Genomic DNA, 20,823 nt, shown 5'->3' with positions numbered 1-20,823 from the left:
TCGCTATAATCACTATGTCGTCAGCGAATCTGAGGTGGTTTAACTTGTTGCCATTAATGTTATTGCCATAGGTTGACCAATTTGTAGTTTTGAAGACATCTTCTAGGGCTAGGTTGAAAAGCTTTGGCGATATTACGTCTCCTTGTCTCACTCCTCTCTCAATGGGATGGGATTTGTATTTTCGTCTAGTTGTACTATCATAGTTGCATATATATATATATATATATATATATATATATATATATATATATATATATATATATATATATATATATATATATATATATATATATATATATATATATATATATATATTATTTATTAGTTACCTACATCTCGAATCTATTCTACAATTATTAATAGCTTGTTCTATGGCCCACATCTCGATACTATCAAACGCCTTGTCATAGTCGACGAAGGCAAGAAATACTGGTAGTTGGTATTCATTTGCCTTCTCTATCAATGTTCTCATTGTCAGCAGATGGTCTGATGTACTATATCCTTTGCGGAAGCCAGCCTGTTCAACTGGTTGGTAATTGTCCATTTTGTAGGTTAACTGGTTGTTAATAATTCTCATAAATAGTTTGTATATTTGACTGAGCAACGATATAGGTCTATAATTCTGTAGATCACATTTGTCCCCTTTTTTGTGTAAGAGTATTACTAGACTCTCGTTCCAGTCTTTAAGAATCTAGCTATTATGGAGACATCTATTAAATAGCTCTGTTAGTACAGGACCATTTATTACATTACTGCCAAATAAATCTATGTTACAGAATAACCAAATTTGATTAAAAGTATTTTAAACAATTATTTTCTTGAATTTCTTGTAACTAACTAACTAACCCTCGCAAAAGGCTTATTCCAAGGCCTGTTTTATGTTTTTTTATGGCCTGTTACTAGATATCAAAAACTTTTACAAATTAAAAAAAAATGGATACCGATTTTTCAACCATCATTAAAATTTCATATTAGTGGCAAGAAGGAGAATGGAGTATATTATATAATGGTAAGTAATAATATATTCAGATTCATTTATGTAGTTCAGTTGGGATTTGTACAAAAATAGATTGTTGGGTGTAATTAGTCAGAACTTGAATTTTTGTAGGAATGTCTCTAAAAAGTTATTACTAGCATTTGGATATACTCCAGCTAAAAGATTTGTAGAAATCAGGAAAAAGTTTACAATGAAAAATCGACATTATATACCTTTTTTTTTAACTTTTATCCTACATATCTCATATCTACGAAAAATTATTTTTCTTCTTCTTGCTCTATATTAGCAATTCTGTTTGTTCATTGGCGTATTATGTGTTGCATAACAGTAACCATACGCCAGTGATATCTCTATAAAAGGTTGTCGCTCCATATTTTGCGCGGTCGTCCGATACTTCTACCGATTCATACGGGTCTCCCCATTCTGTTAAGTGGATATTCCATTATTTTTTTCTGTTTAGTGCCCATTCATTAATACACTGTATGTTACATTTTATTCTTCTCAGTACTCTCATCTCTGCCGTTTGCAGTAGCCTGCGTGTTGTGGCGGTGTCAGGGTTTCTGATTCGTATGTCAGTATTAGCAAATTGCAAATTATTGACAAATTATTGACAAATGCTTGAGCAATGAAACTTTCTATCAAACTATTCTTGTGTCATTGGTAAAAATAAATTCCCATCTGGGCCAATAGTGTACTTCTACCATTTAATTATCAGTATACAGAATGTAATGTACTATAAATGACTTTAGGTACAGTATTTGTTTGTTAATGTTACCTATCCCATTAGTTGTTCATCGTGTATGTGACTTTCACAGCTGCATTACAACGACTTAAGTTGCTATCGCAAATCGTTACGCAACTAATTTTCTTATGGAAAAACAGGAATATTTGCAGTAAAGCTGGTGTTCAATCTGTTCAATGGGCTACTGATTTTACTAGATCAATAGATATGGTTAGAATAATTTTCATTTGGGATTATTGGTCAACTAAGTGAATGTCGCAAGTAATATTATTAAATCGGTGAATGTTGTAAAGTCATAACAGATCTGAGATACTGTTGAGCGTGTTATACTTTTCAGACAATGCTAAATGCCTAAAATGAGACTGATGGCATAAATTGCAATGACTCATACATAAAATCATAACTAACTACCAAAGAATTTTAAAAAATAAATATGACATTAAAATGTTTAAATTATGTACTCAAAATGGCTATAATTGGAAAATGTATAACAAAAAAAAAAGAAAAACAAAGCAACTTAGAAGTATACATGAATGTTGTTCTAAAATTTGACAAAATATCTTATAAGATCTGGTGTACTTTGCGTAATTGATAATTGGTATAAAGAACCACAAATAGCTCACACACACTTATAAAACAAAATATTGTCTGGGAGCTTTGTAAAGTAATAAAAATCTCAAAATGGAAGATAGACCATTATGAATCTATGCATTCTCCAAAAGTGAGTCTGACATATTTTCAAAATTAGATTATGAGGCAATTGAAATAGATGGTACTGCAGAGAATATTACAGAAACATTCATCATATTTATTACACTGATAATGACTATTCAAGACACTTAATGGAATTGGTTTTATTCTCAATAAAGTAATCAATAGTTGTAAGAAGAGTTGGTGTCTAATACTAAGTTAGTGGTTTTCCATCAAACAGACAAAACAAAAACTTGTGTCAAATAAAATAAAATTGCCACTTTCGGAAAAAATTTTGAAGACTGGCGTGTTAGAGTGCTGTAATGGTTAGAGTTTTGTTTTTCAGGTCCCATTTACAAACAGTAACATCAAAGGGTTTCGAAGTGTTTTAAAACTTGAGAGTGTTTAGATCATTCAAACATTTTAGTGAAACTTAATAGATCATGTTTAAAGGTGATACTTAAGTAAAGTTTCCAAAAAAGCAGTGGACTACTAAAGAAATATGTAACTTAATAGATGCTTTCTGGGAACATAAAATTTTGTGGTATCTACAGGATGTCAGCTATAAAAATAGGATTAGAAATGGATTCCTACAAAGAAATTGCCCCTTAATTGTTTGACAGAAACTGGATAGAAATTGATAGAAATATTAAAAATATAATTTCACAATATCAACATGAAAGAAGGAATTATGAAAAACTTTTAAAAATCTGGCATGGGACCGAATTTTACATCAAGTAGTTTGGTAATGAGTTTTATGCATAAAAAGAATAAACCCCTTTTTGCAAGGACTTCAGTATTGACCAGACACAAGTGAAATTAAAAAAAATTTCTTCACTAAACATTTTGGTTGGTTATTGAAGAAAACTGTTTACTTTAACTTTCTTGTGACAACCAGTCGAAAAGGACTGAAAACAAAAACAAAACTTGAACAAAATGTAGTCTGCTTGATAAAAACAACAGTTTTGGGTTTGTTTCAGTTTTGTTTTTCAAGTTCATTTTTTTCAATTTTTAATGCACTCAAGTTCATTTAAGATAAAACTTACTAACTACCTTGAAATTATTTATATTAGCTGATACATTGCTTCCCAATTTCATGTTTTATATGTTTAACATACAAAATTTAAAAACATGTATATTAAATACAATACAAGAAAAATTTAACTATCTTCAGGTTGGTTGTAACTAATTAGTACCAAATTTCTTCTTCTATTGTCCTATTCATTGTGAACAGTGGCTATTAACATTGCAAGCTGTATTTTATTGTTAACTAGTCTAAAAAGTTTATCTTTACTACCTTATTAGTAACTTGATATGTCCAGGATATTAGAAGAGTTCATTAATATAACTACATTTCAAGGTAGATAGCTTTTCCAGTAGTTGTTATACCATGGTCTATACTTCCACACCATACAGTGACATTAATATGTAACATTTTAACAATCTGATTTTTATTCCTGGTAGGAAAAAGTTCCTTTTAATAAATATGTGCTTCATCTTGATAAAACTTGACCTTACCTTCTCAATTCTAAAGTTGATCCCTGTTTGCAAAAAAGGGAATACAAAAGGAAAAAAAGCTATCAATTAAAGCAGAAAATTTTTTGTAATACAGATGATTACTTTTGGGGATCTAGAAGATGAACTAAACAGATAAGCAAACTATTTTAAATAATTATAAAATAACAGATCAAATAACAATAATAGCACAAGGAATAAAATACATGAAGTTATAATACAAGACCCAACAGCAGAAGAAGTAAAAGAATTAATAAAAAACTAAAAAATAATAAACACATAGGAGAAAGAAATATTGATACACAAATATGCTTTCTGAATGTCTGAATATATTTCGATCATCACTACTTTGATTTTCTTTAAGAACTAATCATTAACACACTTTTTTTGTGGCTATCTATTACATGTATTAGAAAGAAATAAATCATTAAAAGAAAAGAAGGCTCTGAGCAGAACCATACCCAAATTATGTTGCCAGTGACATCAGTATATGTAATGAAGATTGAAAGAATTTTATTTTTGTTAGCTGCAAACCTGAAGTCTAGTATGCTTATACCAAAATTGATTATTTTTAAAATCATTTTGGAATTTCCAAACACATTTATAGAATTAAATAATCAATTAGTAGAGAATTTAAAAAAACTGGTTGACTTTATGTATGGGGAAACCCAAAATATAAAGAAATTTCAGCTTAAATTGACTCTCTCATATAGCAAGAAAAATGGCAAAAATACATTAATATACTAATAGAATAAAGCAATAAAAATATATTTTTTATTCCAATTAAAACATAAATTTTAAATTAAAATTTTTATAAGATGTTTTCTAATCCCAAGTTACAAATTCCACACTTAATAAAAATTCTAATACATATAATCTATACCCAGTTTTTATCAGTGAAAATGAGTCATAAAAAACAGGATAATAGAATTCCATATTTTTATAATTAGTTTAATAATTATATATTAAATTACTTAAAAACATTAATATAATGTATTAGTTTGTATTTGTTTAGAGACCTATGCCAAATTAAGGATAAAGACAATAATTCTAAAATATAATGTAGGCACACAACAATAATGGTAAATAAATTAAATTTATAAAGGAAGGTCAACGATATATTATTTTGTTACACAGAAAAACAATAAAAACAAAGGAGTAAACAAAAATACCAAATCATATTGACATTATTGATTAATTCTGATATTAAATAAAAACAAATCTTTGGTACTTACCTTCGTCTATAGCTCCCACTAACGGTCCCATCACGGTCAATGTTTAAAATCAACTGACTTTGTATTTTTTCTTTTTATGTAATCCCACCAATGTGATCAATGTGCAAAAGCTACAAATCCACATTCCGACCTTCAAATAAGAATGGTCCTTATCAGAACTGTCGTAAAATTTTATGGAATATTATATACCGATAAACTGTAATGACAATTACCTTTAATTACTTTTTTATTATGAACAAGTACTACTGTTTACAAAAAAGATACTAAAAATTTTCTTCTAACCTAAAATTTTCAAAAATGACACCTAGGTTGATTCTGGTTATATGTTAGTTGATGGGTATTGCTATTTATCAAGTTATATCTAAATATTGTATTAATTGTAAATAAAATAACAAAGAGAACCTACTTTATTTATAATTGTATGAAACATTATGATTGTAAAACAATTTTTATTATAATTATTTTTATTTTCTATATACTTCCCGTAGTCGCAATTTTAGTCATAAACTTGATATTTGATTTTTCTACTTCTAACTAGGCAACCAGTTATCCATATTTTAAACTTTCCCATTTTGATAATTTTTAATATTAACAAGGACCTACATACATATATTTGTCACATAATACATTTATATTCTAAATGCTCATTAAAATCTATTTTTACACTACATTTATCTCTTTTAATTTTTAAGTAGCATATTGAAATTGTGAAGACAATGAATCAGGTGTTATTACATCTTCAAAGGCTTTTATGATACATTGATATGTGTATAAGAGAGACTAATATTTTTCAGGATGTATGCAAGTACTTACAGAAAAATGGCATGTGGTATAATACACCGGGAGTGACCGAGTTAGGGAAGTACTTTATTTAAATTAATTAAATTCGTTTCCGTTTCATTCCATTCAATTTGAAACGATTTGATCTATTTTATTATATGTTTATTTTATCTTATTTCAATTTGATTTATTTTATTTTACTAAGAAATACGCATGGACAGCGTTTACTTCTCCACGTAGTGTGTGGTCGCATGATCTATCATTTCTTTTTCACACCTCTCCGTTCACCGATCCGTCCATAGCCCCCGATAAGAAAACTAGACTTCCAAAAAATGTCATTGTTTTTTGTACTATTCCTTTTCAAAAACTAAAACTCCTGTTTTGGGTTGAGATCACGTTGAGATTTGCTACTAAATGGGATTCTCTCTTATATTCTACTAAAATGTGGACATTATTTTTATATATTTTAAATTATCTCCCAATCTACTATAGTTTCCTTTTTTGCTTTTGATTTATATAGGCAAGCCGTTTATTCCTAAAAAGACGCTTAGAAACCGAATATACCGACTATTTTTTTGCAATTATACCGGAAGTATACCGGAAATTGTTATCTTATTAACAAATAACTTAACAAAAACACAATTTCCTCAATCGCTTTGAGTAATTTTTTTTAGACGTATCTCATCAAGGTAAATACTTTTTCTCTTTTGGTAATTTTTCGAGTTTTTGCAATTTTTTGTCGAAAAAATGCCTCAGTTCAAGATTTTTGGGAATTTTTTCTTAAAAAAAAAAACGAAAACGAAATGAAATCCATTTCTACAAAAATCTGTATAATCTTTAAACCTTTACGTGCAAGTAAAAATATTTTGACAAGGGTAAGTCAGATTTTTGGCTAAAAACAGTTTTAAATTTAAACAAAGATTTCTAGGCGCCGCCCGCCTATATCGCCGTGACCGTACACGCATACTATCATATAGCATTTTTCATATAAAAATGCTTGCACGTCATTCAAGATTTACGACGTCAGAACCCCACAGCGTTGCCAAAACATCAGAATAGTTAGTAAACTATTATATTAACAGTAAATACAGTTTTAAGAGTATTGCAACACACTAAAATACATAAAAAAACATTTTAATACTAAATTATATAATCTACATTTTAAACTTACCTCTTTTAGGGCTTTAATAATAAAAACGTCCCGCCATTATTTCTTGTTCAAAATAATATATCTTATATGAAAGCTTATCAGCTTTCTACATACTATTTATTTGGTTTTGCATAGCACAATCACAATACACAACAATAATTAGTTTTTAAAGCTATTAATCTAAATTTAATATGTATTTATAAATACTAATAGGTATATATTACATTAATATATATTATATTTTGATCAAATTGTGTAAGAAATCAAAACAAATTTTTACTCTAAAAAAGTGGCAACACTTTATACACTTTTGCCACACGCTGAACTGTCAATAAAATTTGAAGTATTTCTGTATCAGTTGCGTACAATTTTCTAATCTATTTAATTAAAATTATTATTTTGTGGAATATTAGACTTAACATAAAATTTATATTATTAATAATAACAAATGTTTTTTGTTATTTAATCAATATAATTCTAAAATTTCCAATATAATGATGATTTTATTTTTCTGATTATTACACCATGTTGACCCCTATGAAAGATCGAGCAGTTCCGTATGGGCTTCGTATTAAGGTTGGCGTTCTGGAAGTTTTAAATATAAGTGACGTCACTTTATATAAATTGTGACGTGCAAGCATTGTTATATGAAAAATGCTCCACAGCGATAGATTGTTCGAAATATACTCAATGACATTAGAAGTGTTACACCTAGAAGGAATAATTTCTTGAACTTAATTTTTTGGCAACAGAATGACAACATTTAAAACATGCTATGCTAACAATATCAATGTTTTATCTTTTCTACTTTTTCTAAAAATAAAGTTTTACCTTTAAATTTTTTTGTGAAGATACCGATTTGTAAAAACCGGTTTGTATAGAAATTTTTAGTTATTATTCCTCAGTCTAATTGTATTCAGTGTAAGAAAATACCTCGAGTTCGAAGACATCAAAATTACCACCATGTAAGCGATTTTGACAGGGGCAGAATTATTGCGTATAGGGATATGGGTTTGTCGTATCGCGAAATAGGCCTTCGCGTTAATTTTACGGCAATGACGGTTATGCGTGTCTGTCGTGTGTGGACAAACGAAGGTAGAGGAACACGAAGAAGACCTACTGGTCAACCGAGGCGTACCACAGAGCGTCAAGATAAGCGCCTTAGATTACTTGCTCTGCGAGAAAGTTTGGCTACTATGCGACAGATTGCTGACCAATGGTTTGGAGTAGTAGGTAGACCTGTTAGTATGCGTACACTATATCGTTGCATTCGAGCCACTGGACTGGTTTTATTCCGCCCACGACTAGTGCTTCCTGTGACTGCGGATCACTGTCATCAACGTTTGAATTGGTGCAGAGAACGGCAGCATTGGGTGGCAAAATGGCGTAATGTAGCATTTAGCCATGAATCAAGATTCTGTTTAGGAATGCATGATGGTCGTAGGATGGTAAGACGCCGCCGTGGAGAGCGATGAGATATCGGATTTGCTGTTGAGAGACATGTACAAAGGACAGTTGAAGTAATGGTTTGGGGGGCCATTGCCTATGGTAGCCGATCACCACTTGTGTTTATTCGAGGCAATATGACAGATGCGCGTTATGTTGATGACATCTTATAAACCACTTTACTGCCTTATCTCGACGGTCGTCGAGACGTCCTTTTTCAGCAAGACAATGCGCGTCCCCATATTGCTCGTCAAACTATGAACTTTCTCCAAGAAGCTGGCGTTAATGTTTTGCCGTGGCCACCCTGTGCTTCGGATTTAAATCCTATCGAACATGTATGGGATATGATGGGAAGGAGACTGTCCACTTTGCACCATCCTCCACAGACTCTGGCACAGTTAATACATGAAGTTCAAGTTGCTTGGAACGAGGTGCCACAAGCAGACATCAATCATCTCATTTTGTTAATGCCTAGACGTATACAGGAGTGTATTCAGCTACGGGGTCGCCAAACACATTAATAATTTTTTTTTGATTACTTGTTAATAAAAATTCTTGACAACGTTATCGTTTAATTCTTGATGTAAATCTACCATGTTGCCAAAAAATTAAGTTCAAGAAATTACTCCTTCTGGGTGTAACACTTCTAATGTCACTGAGTATATTTGGTTCCATATTTTGAGCAAGATAGAATCCATTTTTTCTTGTCAAAATATTCTTACTTGTACTTGAAGGTTTAAAGATTATAAAGCTTTTTATAGAATTACAAATAATTTAGTACTTTCTTAGAAAAAAATCACTAATTAAGGCATTTTTTTCAACAAAAAACTGCAAATAACACGAAATGGAATCATTTTTCGAAAAATTACCAAGATGGAAAACGTATTTACTTCGATAAGATACGCTAAAAAAATTTTTCTCGAAGCGATTCGGGAAATTGTTTTTTTGTTAATAACAATTTCCGGTCGTTGGAAAAATATATAAAATCGAATATAAAAGGTTTGGTGTGGCAGAAATGCAAAAAAATTTGTCAGTTTATGCTCTGCTTATAGGGGTAAATCGCTCGTGCAGCATTTATAGACTACATTATACCAGTGGCGCACCCAGGGGGTTTAACCCCCCCCCCCAGGGCCCTATTCCGACACTGTTACTCATACATTTTAAGGACTCAAAATGGAGGTAGCATCATAAAAAAAATTCGGTGCCCAACCGAAACCCCCCCCCCAGAAAGGAAAATTCTAGGTGCGCTACTGCATTATACGAGGGGTCGTCGTACGGAGGACACAAATCATGCTTAATTCTGTGACCGGTCAAAATTCAGCAGATGTCACAAAATAGTTTAGACCGATCGTAAATTATAGGTGCATCAACATTTGTCACTGAGAAAGTTGTGTTCAATCTGGATTCTATATTTGTTCACAGTCGATCAAAAACAACTTAACGAGAATCAGAGCGTTGTCGTAATAATTGTATAAATAATACAATAAAAACACATCTATAGTTTTTTTTATTAATTTATTATCAAAATTGATGACAGCTCATATTAAATGTTGAAAAGTATGACGTCAATGTGTACTAAATATCATTAAAAATATCCATACAAAAATATATTGTATCTTACAAATCTGTTTATGCCTTAAGTCTCCAAAATAATGAAATACATATTTGTCCAATATTGAAAATCCAATGAGTTATACATACAACATACTTATAGTTGACTTATTTCCTAAATAAACTGATTCAAACAGCCTCAAACCCGAAGAAAATTTCAATTTCTTTGACTTCGTTCACGTTATTTGAAATAACAACTACATCTAAGATACATGTCATTTGCATACAGACACAAACTCCTATCCTCACTTTAGTACAGTTCTAAGGGCGGCCGTACACGGACTGCTCGAGCAGTTTACCACTGAGCGACATACACGGACATCTCGAGCGGTCGATTGTTGACTTCTTGAGCGGTCGATTGTTGATTGTTGACTTCTCGCCAGCTGTCGACAGCATGATAGCCGCCAGCAAGCGACTGTGACTGCTCGAGCTGTCATGTGTATGGCAGCGAATATAAGATTATTGTTCACAGCGTGGTCGCTGCTTTAAGCAGTTGATCTCAACTGCTTGAAGCAGTCCGCATACGCCCGACCTAAGACCTACCATTAAGAGTTTTATATAATATGTATCCCATATGTTGATATTTCTCCTCAAAACATACAAAACTAAGAAATTATTTAAATTAAAGTGAAATTACTATCATAATTAAACAAATAATGAAAACAATAAAAAACCAGTATTTTGCTAATTTGTAAGGTACAATAATTACAAAGCAAATTTAAGCTCCTACATTTTCCTCTGTTCCATCATATGTAATTGGATCAAACAAAAACATATTATTTATGGGCACTTCCTTATGGGAAACAGCTTTGATAACTTCTTGAGCTATAACACCACCCAAAATGGCACACACTGGACCTATTTCGCTGAAAATAAGATCAAAATGGCTATCTGTTAGTTTTGATTTTAGTTCATCTACTTGGTACAATTCAAAAATGTCATTTTTGATCTTTTGCAGAGTTTTTATATCGTCTTGTTCATTACTGGGATCAGGGTTACGTTCAACTCTATTTCTGAATTCAAGCAGAACTAAAACAAGAGTTAAATATTAATAAAGAAAAATTCGAGAAATATGCATAATCATAAATAAAATTGATGATACTTCTAGAAAAAGTAAAACTGTTTAAAAATTCCTGTTAGTTTCTGTAATACTTTAGGTAACATACAAAAATTGCGCAATAGCCAAACAGGTAGAAGGATTTGATTGGTCTGTCTGATGTACGATCTGTCACAGTCCTCACAAGTGATCTTTTATATTCCTTAATTTTCCAATGCATTTAACCCCCATAAGCACTATAGGCTTATGACATGAGGGGGGGGGGTCTAGAGTCAGCAGTAGTTATTTACTGTTTTACACATATTGCATCCCATACATTGTCTATGTTTGAAAATGAAACGCATTTTTGGGGATTCACGCACAAAGAATGTTATATCTGTTTAGATGCTCGCTTAGAACCAAGTAGGGAAATAACCGAGCGCTATTCACTTGTCTAAATTTCTTCTGTCAATATATTGTTTCGTTTTGGTACGATTGACGATTTGACATATTGTACCAAGGTCTTTCAGATTTTCCTGACATTAAATGGTATTCAGAACATGTGCGTGAAAGCCAATACTTGCTTTTTTAAATTGTTAAATATAGAAACAGAATGATATCGTCCAAGAAGTGGCCCATTTAGAATACTAGATAACAAGTTTCTTCCACCACCAATAAAAGTAAAACAAACAGTTGAGTACTTGGTTTTGGATGATGGAGGGTTATTTCTCAATCTTTGTCAATTTAGCTCTACGCTTAAATGATTCACTCAAAGATTTCCTGCAAATGCCCTACAATTATTTTTGTCTGGTGGTAAAATTGAAGCTATTAAGTCGAACTAAGTCTTTATCCATAAAAACATGCATACTGATATGAAAGTTAGGCCGATAAGAGTGTCTACTCGTCGTGCTAATGAACTGATGTGTATTATTCAAAATTTAGACGCCCACGATGTTAAATGGCTCGTTGAGAATGACATAGACATTCCAAAATTGGATGAAAGTGAGCAGACACACAACATTGAGCAGCAAATTTCTAATATCATCGAAAACTTGGTGACATGGACTGAAGATTGTTAATATGAATGAATATGTATACTAAAAATTTAAAAAAAGTTTGTTTTGTTCATAATATTACTTAAGATTATAATTTATTCTATGTTGAATACTGTGTCAATAAAGTTTGTTTAATTGAATATTAAGTATGTGAATTAAGTCAAATTAAGTTTTCTATCCTAAATCTATTTGCTTATTTCTATAATTATAACTGCTGCTCACGAATCAATAAAAAATAGAAAATGTTAAAAAGAAAAATGCACATAACAATATTTACATAATATGGTGGAGGGAGTTTAAGGGCTTTGCTCACTTTTGCTGACAAGGTGGCTGGGGGTAAATAGTTATAATTAATCTGCTTACGTAATACTTAAATGACCCCTTAACACTGTTTTAACTTTGAGCATTTCTTCATTCTTGTGGTCCAGAACAATAAATTAGAATTAATAATAAAGATATAACATAATATTAAATATATATACAAAAGGAACATTTTTAATCTCGAGAGAGAAAATATGTCTTCTGTCTCTCTCTTACTCATATCTTAGATATGTAATGATTTCACTGATTCACTCCTGTGCAAAATTCCAACATCTAGCGCGCATATATAAGTATAACTTCAAAATGAAAAATAATAAATATAAAAGTTGATTATAATATGAAAATGAAAATATGATATATGAAAGAAAATGCTGAAATGTGATGTTTGACATTATACAGATTTTTAAATGATGCATTTGTTTAGCTTTAATTTAGTTCACAGATAACTCATCACACACCACCATTCATCCTTAACAGGGGAATTAAGTTATTTAAGCCTTTAATCAATTTATTCTGATATTTATTTAGAAAACTAAAATAAAATTTATCATAATTACACTATATGGTCACCAAAAAACAGGTTTTTGATATCTCCTGCAAAACCTACCTAATTGCAGTTAGGAGATATTGTAACATCACCAATAAAATGTTATATATCACCACAATTCAAACTTCAATTTAAAACAATACTTACTTAAAACAAGGTAAAACAAATCATTTCTCCTTTTGGATTTCTTTATACTATCAATATTTTGTTTTGTATTAGGCAGTATGAGAACTTTGTTTAAATCAGGATAGTTGATTTCACACTGGACTTTAACAGTGACTTTCTCACCTTTATGAGTCCTCTTCTTTCCTTTCTTAACTAACTGGATTTGATCCCTATAAAAGTTTTATATTTTGAGTATGAAAAAATTAATATATAGTCATGTTAAATAAATGTTGAAAGGATGCTTGAAACTGACGAAAATAAAAATATTAATGAAAATACACAAAAAGGCCACAAAAATTAAATCATAGTTTTTTAAAGGGCCAAAATTAAAAGTATATTTTTTAAAATAAAGCTTTTACAGCTATTTTTGCTTTCTGTTATAACCCCAGATGTTGCAGTTAATGTACACAACTTTCAAGGTTAATTAATATTTAATTCTTAATTCAACTTACTCATGATACTGATGATTTTGAAAATCAGCAACAGAATATCCAAAAAGTCCAAACACATCTCCAGCAATTAGTTTGATATTATTTGCTCTACATACTTTATCTATTTTGAGTAAAACATCAGTTTTAACACAAGTGGCAACAATAATTGTGAAATCTTTAAAGAAACTGGGATCTTTCGATGCAGGAGAATCTGAATCTGCTTTTATTGTAACCAATGGATTCAAGGCTTGAGCTCTTTCTAATACAGCTTCAGCTATCTAAAAAAATAGGATTAAAAAAATTTTAAGAAACAAAAACAGCCAATAATATTATTTTTTATTTATTTTGTGTACCTGTGTAGGAGTAATCAATTAGTTCTATCAAAGAATATAGACACTTATATGTGTCTATATTCTTTGGTTCTATGTTTATAATGTTTTTAATAGGTTGTAACTACATAAAAAATAACCTTATCTCCGGTCCTATTTCCACCAATAAGAAAATTCTTAGCTTGCTCTTTCTCTGTGACAATTCCATCATCTAAGATAGTCAGGGAGTTGATTCCTGATAACAAAATATTCTTAGCAATTTCGGATCCAAGAGCTCGTATGTTAATCAAAAGCACATTAGCTGCACGTAATCTATGAAAAATAAAACAAAAATACATTATAAATCGAAATTATAATCATATGATACTTACTTTTCTTGAGATTCTATTCCCCATAAGCGTATTTGTCTGTCGTATAATTCGGCTTCGGCAGCAGATAGTTGTTTTGGTTGTTTTTCGGTCATTTTTAAACAGTGATTATATCCAAATTAGTTAAATTAAATATCTTACGATAGGTGCAATAATTTTTAACAATCGTGAATATGAGAATATGATTTCTTAGTTTAATAGCAAACAAGTCCTAACCTTATATTTATGTTATGTTTTACCGGCGTCGGCGTCAGTTATCAATGTCAAAATGTCATCATCATCAAGGTCTTGGAAAAGCTGTCAGCAGCACCTACTAGGTGGCAATAAAACTATTTTATTTTTCTATTATTTTTTTTTCCAACTTTTATCAAAGAATATAGACGCATATGCGTCTATATTCTTTGCTTTTATTACATTATTTATAAAAATATATTATTTAGAATGGCCTTTTCTGGGGAGCTTATTTTAAATTGAAAATAGTTTTTACATAGATTTCATTAACAACAATAGATTTAATTGAGAATGGAAACAAAAATTAAATGTATGTAATCCTTTTGGTTATGGATATTTTTGACGATAACTTAAAAGAAGAAATATATTGAAATGATCACCCGTTTAAACTTCAAATGTCATATATGTCTATATGTCATAATAATAGAATTTGTTTTGGTAATGAGAAAAAATGAGTTAAATGTATAAATAAATATTATTAGATGGGTTCACATGATAGAGTGAAAAGAAGATCTCGGTCGCCTTCTACAAAGCGTGGAACGAAAAAACACAGGTCCCCCAAATCTAGATCAAGATCCCCCCATAAAAATCACACTCATGATGACAAACATGATAGAAAACATCATGGATTTGGTTATAGATCCAAGGATATTAGTAAAAAATTTAATGAAGACGATTTTATGGAGTCCCGCAGACTACAACGAGAAATATTGGGTGTCAGAGATTGTCCAAATATTTGGGGAAAGTCACCAGAACCAGAAGACCTGAATTCTGAAGAAGAACTTATAAAAAATGAAGAAAAAGACACAGCTGTGAAAAAACACAAAAAGAAACGGAAGAAGAAAGAGAAGAAGTCAAAGAAGGAAAAGAAACATAAGAAGGAGAAGAAGAAAAAGAAGAAAAAAGTTAGCAGTAGTAGTAGTAATAGTGATTCCGAAACTGAGCAATGGGTAGAGAAACCTGCAGCAGTGAAAAATGATTACCTGTCTGATGATAATGAAGAATCCACAGTAGGACCTTCTCAGAAAGCACATGCTACTCTTACTCATAAGGAGATGGGTAAAGCTTTACTGCCTGGTGAAGGTGCTGCAATGGCTGCATATGTTGCTGAAGGTATTTATTAAATATTAATAGACTAAAGTAATCATGTAATATAATACCAAATTGAACTTTAATGATTTAAGTGTCATATTCTTTTTTACCACAAAATATTTTTTCTTCTAGGTAAGCGTATACCCAGGAGAGGTGAAATTGGTTTAACATCAAATGAAATAGCTTCCTATGAGTCAGTTGGCTATGTTATGTCTGGTTCTAGACACAGAAGAATGGAGGCTGTACGTATTAGAAAGGAAAACCAAATTTATTCTGCTGATGAAAAGCGAGCATTGGCTATGTTCAGTAAAGAGGAGAGACAAAAGAGAGAAAATTTAATATTAGGACAATTTAAAGATATGATCAGCTCTAAATTGGCTGAGAAAAACAAGTAGTTTCAAAAAACTTTTAAAAGTATTACTATTTGTTCATTTCTTTTAATATTTGAATGTATTAGATAGTAAAGTTATTTAGAGCAATAAGTAGAAGATTGATGTTATGCAAATTGTTCTGTAATTTTGTAATTTGCTGTATCAATTTCTTTATTGTTTTTGATACTAGATAAACATATTTATGGTTATAATGTACATAATGATTTTCTAGAAATAAAATATAAACATGGAATAGTATATATGGATTGATAAAATGTTAGTGTGTGTATAAATTGTAAAACTAGTGTGTAGGGTTTGCATTTTTTTATTGAATGTAAAAATTATAACATGTAGTATGTATCATAATCATACAGCATTTTACAAGAATGATTGCCTTTGTGAAGAACTGGAGGAATAAATGAACTCTTACTAAGTACTAGTTAATAATATTTTTTGAGAGAATGACCCAAGAGGAATAGAGTCAATTAAAAAAGGCCTATCTGATGCTCAGCAGAGGCTTAGTAAAGTCAAAAATAGCTACTGGGATGTGAATAAAAAAATCCACCAAAAACTACAACAGCAGAACTGGTAAAAGCTAGAGACTAGATCATAGAGGAATATCACAAAAGTATTCAAGAAGGCTTTAGTACATAGATACCATCCTTATAGATCAAGCTCAGATCTGATCATCAACAAACTGGACCACTGATCATCAACAAGCAGTGGAAGTCTCAATAAACATCTATAGTTGCATAAAATAACATTTAGCACAGAGACTCTATGGGTAAACTGTGCCAATCAATATACCAAAAAATGGGCTGTTGATATGGTGAAGGCTGTGGAGGGAAGTCTGATCACAAAGTTCCTATGTGCCCCATGGTCCTCAATCAGTCCCCCAAGAAAGATACTGACAAAGCAATTATCAGGATGCACCTAACAAACAAAATCAAAATCTCAAGACAGAAGAGGTTGTTGAAAAATCAGAAGATTGGGAGGTTGTGCCAATCCTAGTCTTTAAGAGTTTCCTACAAAGCATCAAGGCATATTACATAGGTGGAAGGATATCCTTCAAAATCATCAGAGATCTCAGTAGCTTTAATACAGGTGAACCTCCAGTATAGTAAAGCAGCTTAATGTTTCTATGAGAAGGTTCAATGTAACTTTGATATATGACCCATGAGTTTATCAAGGCCAAATACAGGTCTATCGATTGTTGATGGAAGGCTTATATACAGCAGATTTCTCATTTCAAGGAATTATATAATAGCAAAACACTGTATTAAAATATTGTTGATTAAATTCTGTCAGGGATTTAATGACGGTAAAGATGAATATTATAAAGGGAGGGAGTATGAAAGAGGTAATTTTCGGATTAGCATACGTTTCATATGATGATCTAGAGGTGAAACAGCTTGTGATAGATTGCAGGATAAATGCAAATGTGCACCATATGACCTGGGGCAGTATAAACACAACTAAAAGACTTAATATGTTACCATTTTGGGTATGGAATGTTCGTTATGGAGTCTGATTTAGACTAAACATAGGAATAACTTCTCAATGCCATGAGGTAATTGATATAACATTGGCTACTCACGTAGCTAAAACTACTGTTGAACAAATGCCTTGTGACAGATAAGGTGTCTTGTTCAGATAATCAAGGAAAAGTATTGTAACCCCCGTAAAACAAACTCCATAATTTTAAGTAGCCCTGGAATATTTCTTAGGCAGAGTTAAAAGGAAGATAAGCCACACACTTTACCTATACATGGCTGCTGAACAATTTCAAGAGTTTGTCATGTAAGTGTTCAAAGTCAATTGCCTGGAGATAGTGAAGAGTTTCAACAGGAAAGTGTTGATAAAATAATCTTGTAGTGCCTATGCCTATCTGTTTCGGATGTTGGCAACCATAATGACAATCTGTACTTTGTACACTGCTGCTCTGAAAAGATTTGTGGTTGTTGTGTTGAACCATGTATGTAGATTTTTCAGCCAGGAAATATTTCGCCTTCCTGGTCCTCTATTTCGTTCTACTTTTCCTTGTAAATTTAAATGCAGAATTCATATCTTTCGTTATTTCTCATGATGTGGCCGAGGTCTTCGATTTTGGCTGTGGTTACCATGGAATAATAACATTGTAAATTAAAGGACAGAAGTCAAATGAAAATTTAATTTCGCCAAAAGTTCATGCTTCAGGTGCGTGGGATGATTATTGTAAAGTTTTGGTTGAATATAATGAGAAACTGACAAGGGCAAAAAGAGAATTGTGTAGAAGGCATCGCGAGGAAATATAACCGACTGCAGAAATTTCAAAGCTTTATCCGAGGATCCTAAGAGAAGTATACCTTCACTTCAAAAAGAATCAGGTGAATATACTTAGAATGGTGAAGATACCCTGAAAGAACTTTTCAGGGTGCACTTTCTCGAGTCTAAAACAAACTGATATCACTGGATTCAACTGGACTGGAGACCATAACTTACGGGTCTAAGGAAAATTGACATGTGGCAAAAAAGTGGTAGATCGGCACAAAATAAAATGAGTATTATTGATGATACTACAGGCTAAGGACTGGGATAGGTACATACCAAAAACACGGAAATACGTAACATCATGAAATTTAGAAAAATTAGGTCCTTTAAGCCTGAAAGGTTCAAATTAAAATACCTTGGAGTAATATTAGACGAGTAGCTTACTTGTGCCAACATCAAACTAAGCAAAAGCAAAGATTTGCATGCAATGAAATCAGAGGGACACACCAACAGCAGCTATGAAGGCCCTATTAGACTTCTCTCCTTTTCACATCATCATAAGGGGAGGTCAGGATGGGATATTATTGACAGAAATTTCAAATTGATGGTGACCTCTGACCATATGGTACCTAGATACCTAACATACATAACAAATGTATGTTACGTATGCCTGACCTGATACATAGACGGGTCTAAAACTGCATAAAGGTCTTAGGAATACTCATTAGCGATTGAAATATGATTTATTCGAATATCGAATGTATTTCGATTTCACTGGGAGAATATAACTCTAAATTTCAGGCAGTGATTTATGCAATCTTGCAATGTGCAAAAGAAATTAGCATGAACGGTTTGCAACTGAAGCGGATTAATATATGACAGATAAACAAGCGATCATGGAGGCTCTTGAAAAGGTCAAAGTGAAAAGGCTAGTGAGGCGGAACATAATGTCATACTGGCATGGGTTACCTCGCTCTAGAGCCAACCGTAATAAAAAGAGGTACCAGAAAGCACCATCTATGACTAACAAAAGACGACCTGGATCTGAAGACACTAATTCTCACTGGAAAATTTTCTCACTGCGGTCAAGCACATGGTAAAATATATATCGGACGGATATGCGATAATAGCGCTGAAAAACTGCGGAAAACAAACACGAATCAGAGGGAGTCATAACAAGCTTTCTTATTGGACGTCCGTCAGTCAAAGAACACCTGCATATAATGATGTTTTGTGGAGACTTAAGCTGCAGTTTCTATAGTAGAGAATTTGAAATAGTCAATTATATTTTGCATGATCGCGAGGCATTAGTTTGCCTGCAGCAAACCCTTTTTGGAGACTACCCAATTACTTCAAACTGTATACATAAAATATTTAATACCTCGTAAATACTTATATACATATATACAAAACAAATTACAAGTAGTTTTCCCTATACGACACGATAAATATATATACATAAAATACACAAGATCATTCAAAATGTACTGTATGTACAGTACTAAAAAATCAAATAAGCATTAAATCTGAGATATTTCTCGTTAATTAATACTAATCGCAATCCATATCTAAATCGTCCTCATCCTCAGAATCATCTCCTATATTAATTATCACCATCTTCCTGCAAATTGTCCACTGCAAACATTTTTTCCTCTACTTTCTTGACGTGGTTCATATAATTATGCCATTGCTCTTTGGATACGCGTTGGTAAGCTTCTTCTATTAACCGTTCTACCGTTTTTTCTTTAAAATCGACGTTGTTTGAAGCCACATGCTTTTTCACTTGACTCCACACCACCTCAATCGTGTTCAGCTCGCGATGGTAAGGCGGCATTTTTAAAATCTTAACGTCATATTTTTCCGCACTAGTTTCAATTTTGTACTTGTCGTAGTCATCTCTAAGTACAGCCGCAGTATCCAGTAATTCCTTTTTTAGGCAATCTTCCTCGAAGAAAATGTTCTTTTCGATTAGCCAATCCTTGATTTGCCTTTTGTTCCACATTTTTTTCGGAAAATTAAATTTGCGCTAGTGGTATGACGCGTTATCCAAAACGACGTTTTCTTTGTCTTTGTCTTCGACAAAGAAATAAAAAATTTAAGACAAGAGAATGAAAAAGTTAAACATAATAGGTTTGTCATAAACTCTCAATTTTTTGGTTGGTCAAAGTAATTTGATCAAGTATTTGACTGTGGCACGGACTTGAGAAATTACACACATTACATTACCACAGTATAATACTGTGACATTACATTAAGGAATTACAAGGACACGGCCACAACATATATATATACGGTTTATACATATATATACGGTTTATACAAGTATAAACAACAGTATAAACAATGGCACGGTCGGCTCGCAGATCAGTGAAGGTAGTGAAGAAGTTGGTAAAAATCAATCAAGTTATTTCAGAACACCTTAATAATGTCAGCAAATGCAACGATAACAAAATCCATATTC

The 20,823-nt window shown here is 31.7% G+C and overlaps 3 protein-coding genes across 3 annotated transcripts in view; 1 reads left to right on the top strand and 2 right to left on the bottom strand.

Moving 5' to 3' along the window:
• Nucleotides 1–5,409, bottom strand: part of Gk1 (Glycerol kinase 1) — a 37,070-nt gene extending 31,661 nt beyond the window's left edge. The window contains exon 1 of the mRNA XM_072520356.1: nt 5,180–5,409. Within this exon, the coding sequence (XP_072376457.1) occupies nt 5,180–5,210 (31 nt within the window). The 5' untranslated portion in view covers nt 5,211–5,409. The remainder of the gene's footprint in view (nt 1–5,179) is intronic.
• A 4,644-nt stretch (nt 5,410–10,053) lies between these two features.
• On the bottom strand, nt 10,054–14,674 carry Aos1 (SUMO1 activating enzyme subunit 1). The gene is made up of 5 exons (XM_072520355.1): nt 14,422–14,674; nt 14,191–14,362; nt 13,743–13,999; nt 13,273–13,460; nt 10,054–11,195 (listed from the first exon to the last, which is right to left on the bottom strand). The coding sequence occupies exons 1-5, from the start codon at nt 14,511–14,513 to the stop codon at nt 10,885–10,887; spliced, it is 1,020 nt and encodes a 339-aa protein (XP_072376456.1). The 5' UTR covers nt 14,514–14,674; the 3' UTR covers nt 10,054–10,884.
• Nucleotides 14,675–15,045: 371 nt separating this feature from the next.
• On the top strand, nt 15,046–16,546 carry LOC140441144 (uncharacterized). Its single transcript, XM_072531613.1, has 2 exons — nt 15,046–15,762; nt 15,874–16,546. The coding sequence occupies exons 1-2, from the start codon at nt 15,132–15,134 to the stop codon at nt 16,134–16,136; spliced, it is 894 nt and encodes a 297-aa protein (XP_072387714.1). The 5' UTR covers nt 15,046–15,131; the 3' UTR covers nt 16,137–16,546.
• Nucleotides 16,547–20,823: the final 4,277 nt, after the last annotated feature.

Source organism: Diabrotica undecimpunctata, chromosome 1 (genome assembly GCF_040954645.1).
Source record: "Diabrotica undecimpunctata isolate CICGRU chromosome 1, icDiaUnde3, whole genome shotgun sequence".
In the NCBI taxonomy this organism is placed as follows: domain Eukaryota; kingdom Metazoa; phylum Arthropoda; class Insecta; order Coleoptera; family Chrysomelidae; genus Diabrotica; species Diabrotica undecimpunctata.
This window is presented reverse-complemented; position numbering and strand designations above follow the sequence as displayed.

What these genes read in the sequence shown, in the direction of transcription:
- LOC140441144 (XM_072531613.1), top strand. Translation starts at nt 15,132, where the DNA reads ATGGGTTCACATGATAGAGTGAAAAGAAGATCTCGGTCGCCTTCTACA. An exon ending in GGCTGCATATGTTGCTGAAG is followed by an intron (nt 15,763 to 15,873) that starts GTATTTATTAAA and finishes TTTTTCTTCTAG; the next exon opens with GTAAGCGTATACCCAGGAGA.
- Aos1 (XM_072520355.1), bottom strand. Translation starts at nt 14,513, where the DNA reads ATGACCGAAAAACAACCAAAACAACTATCTGCTGCCGAAGCCGAATTA. An exon ending in GGAATAGAATCTCAAGAAAA is followed by an intron (nt 14,363 to 14,421) that starts GTAAGTATCATA and finishes TATTTTTCATAG; the next exon opens with ATTACGTGCAGCTAATGTGC. An exon ending in GAAATAGGACCGGAGATAAG is followed by an intron (nt 14,000 to 14,190) that starts GTTATTTTTTAT and finishes CTATTTTTTTAG; the next exon opens with ATAGCTGAAGCTGTATTAGA.